Below are 9,193 nucleotides of genomic sequence, written 5' to 3' on the forward strand. Positions count from 1 at the left end.
GTGAGCGCAAATATCACACCCTTCATCTGCAAATGCTAGAAATATATCGGCTCTTCATCGTGCTGTCCATTGCTTGCTGCCCAACTGCGGGAGGCAGGCCTGCACCACAACCTGTGGAGCTGCCTCGACTCGCAAACGACCTGTCGACGTCTTCTTATCCGTGTGGGTATTCAATCTAACCGACCTTCAGACCTTCACGGCTGGATTCGCGAACCTAATGTGTCGTTTCGGCTTGTTAATACTACTGCTGTAACAATATGCTGCAACTAGGGTGCTCATATTGAGGCATACCCGAGGCATAGCCATCGAGGCATAGCCATCGAGGCATACCCGACGTCATCTATAATGCTATGCTATATTGGCCCACATCTTATACAAAAAAAGAAAATTAGAGACGTTCTTCTTCCACTACTCGGTTCTACCCTTATTGCCCCCGTTCTAGGCGCTTATGCGGTAGAAATGGCTTCAAAATCATCTTTAATTCACGTTCATATGTGTAAGGGAAAATTAACGCAAGAAAAATATGCTGGCGATGATAATGGTGGCCCAGGAAGCTAAAAACGACAAAGTACGACATATTGCACGAGGAGGCGTACGGTCAAAGAAGAAGAAATTTGCTGCGCTTCACGTGCTCTCTGAAGCGTTCCGGAAGGCTTGGTCGGACGTGAAATACCCGAATGCCACCGACGCAGCCTACTCAAGTTAAACAAGGTGAGTTGCAGGCGAAGGTTGCGACGAGCGTCGTCCCTAAAGCGGCCAGACGCCTGGGATTTTGCGGGAGAAATCTCGATTTCGCGATCGTGCTCCCGTTGTCCTGACGACGCTATGCATCGTCCCGCTTGCGTGAACTTGTCGGTCACCAAGGTCGAATCAAGCTAGCCAGATTCTAGCAAGATACGTAGGCCTGTATTTGCACTGCTGAACAGCCACGGCGCGGACAAGCAACGGCTCGGAGACATGGTCAACTTCGTTCCGCTGAAATGCGAATGATGAGCCCTTCGCAATTCGATTGCATTGCAGACATCGAGTAAGCATGCAAAGCAGCCAATGTAGAGGAGGGAGCTAGCAATCGGTTCCGCCAGCCTCTCATTATTCCTGCAACGAACGTTTGATAAGGCACACGAAACAAAAATGCTGGTGTGCCACGCATTTCATAACACGTGTAAACAATACTTATATTTCTTTGACCATGTAGAATACAGTGAAGTGGGGGGGGGGGGCTGCGGTGCCTTTCAGTTTAAGTAGTCGCGACGCTTAATGGTTACGCGCTCCGATGTTGCGCAGCTCCTGATATCGGAGAACATTCGTTAACGCTCGTGGGCGATTCCTGCGCTGAAAGGAGCTTGAGAAACACGCCTCATGGTTGTTTGACAACGCTTAGATTTATAGTTTCTTGCTTTCTTTTCGTTTCACATACTGCTATATTTGTTCAATCTATGTTAATTACCTGTTAATTGTATATGGCTCTCTAATTGGGACGATTTGCCCAATCAATATTTTGTTTATTATTGTACTAATATAAGTAACATGGATTCAGAACCCCTACTTGCCACAGGCTCTGTGTCTAAACACATTTTGTTTATTTTCTTCGATCGAAAATGAGATGATTAATAGCTATGCAATACAAATGGCAGGGCTCATAACAATAATCACTGCTGATAAACTGGCAAGAATCGTCACTGAGACGTCCATAAAGCAGGAGCGCTTTCCTTCCTTCACAGAAGAAAAGCGAGTCTGTGAACATCACGCTCCCTTTTCCTCGTCCACCTTTCATTCATCGATGTTTTGCTCTTCGCACTGCGTGACCAATGCGTGGCAGGATCCACGTGTCTGCGCACGTCATTATCATCAGCTCAGATTTGCGGCAGTGTTAACGTAGAGGAATGTTTAGGAACAATAATGATATGCCTCGAAGGCAGTGATTCTGAAACGTTCGACCAATTGCTCCCATTTTTTGTTGCATCGACGCGCGTCGACTGTGAAACACACCACCACCGACTTGTATGCAGCCACTGCGGCCGCCGTGACAAAGGTCGCCGTGGACGACTCGTCCGCGGAGCGTCCTGCGCCGTCGCCGCTCCTGCAGCTGTTGATGGTGTTATGGAAGAACGTGTACGTGACGCGGCTCTGTCGCCGCTACACGACCACGCTGCTCGAGATCGTTCTAATGGTGGTGCTGCTGCTGGGGATCCAAGACGAGGCCGTGGTGCGCGAGCCTCTGATACGAAAGGGGGACACCATCTTTCGGCCCATTCGCCCCAGCACCTTCTGGAACACGCAGCCCAGCATGGTCCAAGTCAAGCAGGTTCGCCGCCGTTACGTAACGATGAAAATTTCGATGACAGACTGCAGCATGATTTGGGGGGTATGGACGATGTTTGGTGTTGGTGAACCAAGATCAGAGTGCGAACTGTTTCGTTGTACGCTTAAACGCGCTGTGTACTTCCTTTCATTTGTAGTCGGAAAAGGCAATCAGATAAGTGATAATATATGAACGCGACGGCGACACGCTCAAGATACCAATTAGACTGAAAGTATTGCAGCCCGCTTTATTACGGGGAAAAACACCGCGAAATGAACCCTTCTAACACGCAACTATCCCACGCTTTTTCCTTCGAGATCTGTCGCTTTTAGTATTGATATTGGCCCTTTCTAAGCGATTGCTGGGTATAGAGGTTATGGGGCATGCTTTTCTTTTTAATGCGAAAGCATTATACGCCCCATTACGCGAAAATCCTCCGGCGTGACCGCGAAAGATTGTATACCAAAAATGCCCGACGCCGCGAAGAGTAAGAACACGTCACAATATGCTCAGCCTGGCGTCACATTTCTCACGGAGGTTCCTGTAAACAAAGTAAATTACTGCATTTGAAGAGAAAATTTGTTAAAATTTCGGTCTGGGTGGGAATAGAGTCCGGACATCCGGGGTGCGAGACGGGCATGCATCCCCGAAGCTACGGCAGCTCCCCGTTTGTGGTTGACTAAAGGCATGCCTAGTGCGTGTGCCATTGCCCACCTCACGTCGCACACGGGCAAACGAGCTCTCTGAGACGCTTGGCGCGCTTTGATTTGGCCTTACCGAGGCGCAGTTAGAACGCAGGCGAGAGCATGCGTGATCAAGGAACGCGCAAAAAAGAAAAAAAAAATTAACTAAAGGGAATCTAATGCTTTCGCATTCCCACGCGTAAGCAGTCTTGAGTGTCTCTGCCGATTCTTTTTTTAAGATGTATGTGCTTTAACTCGTAACCTACGTTTGAATACGCGCACCATACAATATGTGCTAACCAGCTAACTTTGACAACAGAATGTGTATCCTTCAACCTCTCAAGAGACACCATGCCTTGACCCTAAGCGTTAAATGCTCCGTAGGTACTTTTTGCGCCGGCCACCAATAAGTACGTTTCCCGGCTGACACGTGAATCCATGAAGGCGCTGGGAGTGCAGAACGTTCTGGGAGTGACATCGAGTAAGGAACTCGTGGATGCCATGCTGCTGCAGAACCAAACGCCCGTGCACGTGGTAGGGCTGCTCTACAGCTTCGTGGAGGCCGGCGACGACAACAGCGTGCCGGTTAGCCTGCGCATAACTTTCCTCGGGAGCCGCCTGCCTTTGGACGTGCTGGTGAGGAAGGCTTTGCTTGCCATAAGAATTACGCAATGACTAAAGAAGTTCGAGGCGAAGAAAACGGCAGGCACTGGTGAGGCTGTGAGATCTAACATGCGTTTTCCCATTGTCACTTTATTATTTAAAGGGGCACTAAAGAGAAGAACAAGTTTAGCTGCATTTGTAGATGGTACTTCTGCAATACTAAGGAAAGCCCTTCTCACAGCGAATGGAGGCCTGATGAGCCGGGTAAAACGTAAAAAAAACAGGGCAGGTGGCGACGCTACATTGAAGTTTCCGCACCAGCTCGTCATGACGTCATGAATTTTGACTCCGTCTTTTAAGGCCTAGTTGATTTTTTAATGGTAAACATGGGCAACACTTTGGTCTAAAGCAACAAAGCATTGAATTAACCAAGTTTCAACAACTTGACGAGATCTCCCCACACAGTCCCAAATGATAAAAAAAGGACCTTGAAATGCGTGGCGTCACTCTGAAGTACTACCTGTGAAGTTACAGCGCAAAATTAAAACAAATGCAAATTTTGCCTTCATTTTCTTTCCTAATAATCGACGTATTACCGCGATAGTAGCGCAAATAGACTCTTAAAATTTTTTCAGCTCATTTATTTTTTCTCTTTAGTGTTCCCCTAAGAAAGCGATAGAGACAAATGTTCTGTGCCACTAAGACAGCAAAGTGTTTGGAATATTCTTAGAGGCTTCTTTTGCTTCCGACATTCCTTGACTGCTATAAGCGCAAGGGGAGGCATATTAGAAAAAACTCGAGGGGCCTTCTTTTTTCTCATTAGTTACAGCTGCGTAAAGCCAACATGCAATAAAGGCAAGGAGTGCATAGGAGAAATTAAGTGTTGTTTTAAGTGAAATGCAGAAATGACAAGAAATGAAGAAATTAACTTCAACTTCAACAACAACAACAACAAAAAACCTGCCGCTGTTAGGAGCCGCACCCGTATCTCGCGTTTACGTGTGCGGTGATCTGCCAAATCAGCCGTTCTCGTGTCCACGTTATTTGGCATTTATGTGCGCGCAATAAGTTGTAGACCTGTAAGTGTTAGCCAGAGCCACCACTAACGGCCATGGTGGCTGACGTAGTGCACGCTTTCCCTCCACTGCGACCGAAAGTCGTCCACGAGGATAGCGATAACGCCTTCTTAGGTGGCAGATCCTTCGGTATCGTACCAAGTCTTAACCGAATCTCAAGGCATCACCATTGTACTTGCATCGTCGCCGTTGTCGTCGTCTTGCTGCTGTCGGCACACAAATGCTCGCATCACACACGCAGTTGCTCTCATTACAAAAACAGGTTGGTCCATCTGGTGACGCTCTGCATAAACTACGTGTACTTGCAAAATGTTTCGCATAACATCGAATCCCACAGTGCGTGGGATCAGCATAATCGTTTACCGAAGAGGTCCGGAACGAGGCGAGACAGAAACCTACCTAATGTTTCTGGACTAAAGCAAGGAATGCTTCGTAATACAAAAGAAAAATCTAGCAATCACAGTCTATGATATGCGGTTATAGTCCAACTGTATACTGAGGTGTTGCCAATAAAGAGTGTGGCTGATATACAGTTCCTTGATAACTGTTGCGGGTTGATAAGCAAGGCATCTGCCGCGATTTTAAGCGCGCAACTGGCGGATACAGTATTTGTAAATAACCGAGGGAACTATGGATTTACTAGAACAACTGAGACGCGTGAGCATGCGAGATGTGTAAAGTAGAACTAGGATTTGCGGGCACGTTTGAGCGCTAATGCGGAGACGCACAGGAGGACGAGGAAGACGAAAGGCAGAGGCAGGCTGGAACTGAGGAAACAGCGTGGTAAATAAGGTAGGGTACTATGTTCGGTGAGTTGGTGCATAGCTAATAGAGATATTGCGGCGCAATGTAAGATAACCTACGGAAGAAGAAAGGAGACGACAGAAAGAGCGCCAGAATATTCCAAACATCTTCGCGCTTTCTATGTCGCCCCTATTTTCTTCCATGTGTTATTTTACATCGCGCCACCAGACCTTTAATAAATGAAATCTAAAATAAATAAAAGGCTATCTGCGATTCGATGGTGTCACAGTAACTCGGTAATACGGTAATATAGAAAACAATAATACGTATAAAATTAGGCTACGTAAAAATGCTTGCACTAAACAGGTCTGGGGATCTGCAGCGCACACACCTCGATTGTTGTTTGACTTGTTTATAAGCAATGTTTAAGCAAGAGCCTTTCTAAGAGTTGACAGTCACTTTAGCATGCGCTAAGGAGGATGAAGACAAAAGCTTGCCCACTCACGATACATTCATTACATTACCTGACGTTTTCATTCGAATGCGTCGTCACTTCCTATTACTTGTTTTCTGCCACAAAAGGCAGTGAGTTCGAGTGTCTCAATTAACTATACTCTAATGAAATGTGCCTTAATTACCGTCGCCCTAATTAAAATTAAAAGCGAAGGTTTGACTCCCACCAAAGGTAGTGGGTTCGTCTCTCATCCGTCTCGATGTCATTGGAATCTAACTTGGAGATCTCGCCGGTTCGCACATATCTTCAAGTGGGTTCGACTCCCACCAAAGATCGTGGGTTCGAGTGCCGTAACTAACACTATCTTAATTAACTGTACCTTAAATCACTTCGCCTTAGTTAACACCGCCGGTCGTGCTGGCACTAATTCTTCGCCTCGGCTTCACGCTTTGTTATAAAGAAATTGATGGCGTAATTCTCCCTAATTAACACCAAATTTCGTGGGTTCGACTCCCGCCAAAGGTTGAGGGCTGGACTCCATATGAATTTTGGTGCCATAACGCCGGGCGGCGCAGTTCTGGACATCGGATTTTTCGTCCCATGAGCCATCTAAGGCTTTAGCCTTATTAACGCATAAAGAAATTGGTGACGCCTACACAAGAATGCGTTTTTTTCGAACACGGCTCTCTTTGGCCAGGAAAGTATCCTTCACTTGTGCTGTCTATATGATTTTTCGCACTAGTGGCAGTTCATTTCCACTGCGTTGATAAATGTTCATTATATTCCCATAGCATAACTACAGCTCGTGTGTATAGCCATCCTCTAAAACTACTCACAAAAGGATTAAGAAGCATTGCGTGGTGAAAAACAAGAAAGAAGTCCAACGAATGAGAAAGCGGTCCATCTTAGTAAAGTTTATTATAAGTGTTCGTCCTGTGAAATCTCTTCGTCTCTAGTTTTAATCGGACTACCACAGTATCCCGAAAGGCCACGTAAGGGCCTAAATTTATACATAGGAAAAAAAAAAGAACTCAAATGGGCAATTGACTTCTTGGTAATTGCGCGAAGAGCTGCACAAAACTAGAAAAAACACAAGCGCAAACATGAACGCTTACATGCTGCGTCATGATGTTTACAGGTCCAGTACCCCGAGCGGATTCTGTCTCAGCCGGAGGGCCCTGCGGCTGAAGAACGCTTTCCGGAGATGAACACCTTGCTTCCCATCATGAGTGTGCTACAGCAGCGACACCTGGAAATGCAGGCGGCCCGGTTCAACGGTCCTCGGCAGTGGTTGCATCCAGTGTGGCTGCAGCGCTTCCCCTATCCGAGCCACATCGAGCACAAGGACACCAAGAACTATGCCCTCGTGCTCACCCGTTTCTGCATCGGCATGCTGATCCCGTTCGCCGTCTTCGTCGCCAGGCTGAGCGATGAGAGGGTCACTGGTGCGCGCAAGATTATGCCACCGTTTGTCTTCCGACTCCTCGATATTGAAACATGAGGCGCGACATGACGCCGACCACTAACTTATGAGCGGATTGGCGCATGCTTGTCATTGTTTTGTTATTTACGAAATTTTTATGTTGGGTACATTTGAAATAAATAGTGCTCAGTGCAATACAGCCACTCCACGGAAGAACTAGCTTTTTGCAACCCGAAGCTTTTTGTTGCGCTACATGTCAGAGGTCTGTATACCTGTGGATGTTTAGCAGGCAGGCTAAACTGCCGTGCGCGTCCCTATACTGCAGGCAGTCGTGAGTTAGGTTATCTTTGGCGTTTGGCGCCTGCCACTAAGAAAAAAGAGAGCGAGAGAAGCGCGGCTTACTGGATGGTTTTCGTAATGAGTGAGTCGCTCGGGAAGGAGTCTGGGCCTTTAATGCCCTTATGAAGCCTCGTGAGCGCAAACTTGACACGTGATTGAGTCAAGGGAATCTGCAGATAGCAGCGCGGCATAGAATCGCTCTGACCATACCTGAAGCGAAAGGCATGCGGCGTTCTTCCGCAGGTATGAAGGAGATGCTCCGGGTAGTAGGCATGAGCGACTGGGTGTACTGGCTGAGCCACTACCTCAGCGCCTTCTTCATGCACCTGATTACAGTGACGCTCATGATGCTGTTCGTGTGTGTCAAGAGGAATGCCGAAGGACGAGCCTTCATCCAGTCCAGTGACCCTCTGCTGCTCTTCTGCATCCTAATGTGCTTCTGCAGCTCGTGCATCATGCACGCTACTCTGCTGTCCATGTTCTTCGCCAGTCGTGAGCCTTGCCTACCCTCGCACTATAGCCAGAAACACACGTAGATGAATTCATCTAATGGCTGATAGCACAGACGCTAGCACAGGCGAAGCGGGGTTGGTAGAAAACCGCGAGATATAGACCACATATAAACCATCTATAGGCAACAACACCGCTACATTGCATACGTTGTAATCATTCCATGTTGAATTCTAGGTGGAATTTGTTCCTTCTGTATTTTTTTGTCTCATTATTGTCCTAAAACCTCATAAGAAGGACTAATTTCAAGAACTCATCGGTAGTGGTTGTAGTATTGGCGGAATGTGCGTACCTGTAGAATTCTTAAGGTTCGCATTTTTGCATAATAGTGCCGTTTTATCGGTTTCTGTTTATGCATATAAACACGTTAGTACGCACAATACAGATATCACTGCTTCTACTTACGGCTCATTTTTTGTGTGCAGTAAATAAATATACCACACGCATTTGTTGTCCCTGGTTGCCAGTTATAGGGGCGGCCATTTTGTCAGACTGGTCAGCACAGTAGCATTTCATATTGATGCTTCTATATTTCAACAAAGAAAATAACTTCCTTTGACCTGATTTCAGGAACCTTTGACAGTGGTGCCATTGTGGAATTGCAACAGCGTTGGCTCCACGGCTCAGGCTGACTTGAACAATGGCGATTGTGCTGCTTTGAGCACATTTGACATTCAGCAAACATGCTGTATTTTCTGCAGGATGAAATTAGGGCGGGTTGGTATAGCTTTATGGTTGCAACATCCCGACTGGACACGGACATGATCTTCACCCAGCCCCTCGACATAATAAAAGATAACTGTCCGAAACACAACCTTCATGTTAAAAATCCGCTACTTACGGAGGTGCCGCGCGCGTCAGAAAGAGGAAAAATTCGAGAATAAACGACAAGAACTGAAGATCACGTGATTGTTTAGCTTTGCATATTACATATTTTCTTGAAATAAACTTCAGTTTATAGTCAGCGCCGTGGGGTGGCCCCCTCCTTTTACTCAGTCTGCGTCCAGTCGCGCTGTATGTTGCAACCATGAAAATATATGTTGTTTTAAATGTTAGGAA

General features: G+C 46.7%; 1 protein-coding gene across 1 annotated transcript; it reads left to right on the forward strand.

Annotated features, from left to right (window-relative positions):
* Positions 1 to 614: 614 nt before the first annotated feature.
* On the forward strand, positions 615 to 8,623 carry LOC142571026 (uncharacterized). Its single transcript, XM_075679326.1, has 4 exons — positions 615 to 711; positions 2,010 to 2,305; positions 3,370 to 3,621; positions 7,001 to 8,623. The coding sequence occupies exons 1-4, from the start codon at positions 678 to 680 to the stop codon at positions 7,361 to 7,363; spliced, it is 945 nt and encodes a 314-aa protein (XP_075535441.1). The 5' UTR covers positions 615 to 677; the 3' UTR covers positions 7,364 to 8,623.
* Positions 8,624 to 9,193: the final 570 nt, after the last annotated feature.

The sequence above is a fragment of the Dermacentor variabilis genome, chromosome 2 (assembly GCF_050947875.1).
Source record: "Dermacentor variabilis isolate Ectoservices chromosome 2, ASM5094787v1, whole genome shotgun sequence".
In the NCBI taxonomy this organism is placed as follows: domain Eukaryota; kingdom Metazoa; phylum Arthropoda; class Arachnida; order Ixodida; family Ixodidae; genus Dermacentor; species Dermacentor variabilis.

Excerpts from the sequence above, each read along its gene's own strand:
- LOC142571026 (XM_075679326.1), top strand. The coding sequence starts at position 678 with ATGCCACCGACGCAGCCTACTCAAGTTAAACAAG. Across the intron at positions 712-2,009 it reads GCCTACTCAAGTTAAACAAG|CCACTGCGGCCGCCGTGACA; the intron begins GTGAGTTGCAGG and ends ACTTGTATGCAG. Across the intron at positions 3,622-7,000 it reads GCCTGCCTTTGGACGTGCTG|GTCCAGTACCCCGAGCGGAT; the intron begins GTGAGGAAGGCT and ends TGATGTTTACAG.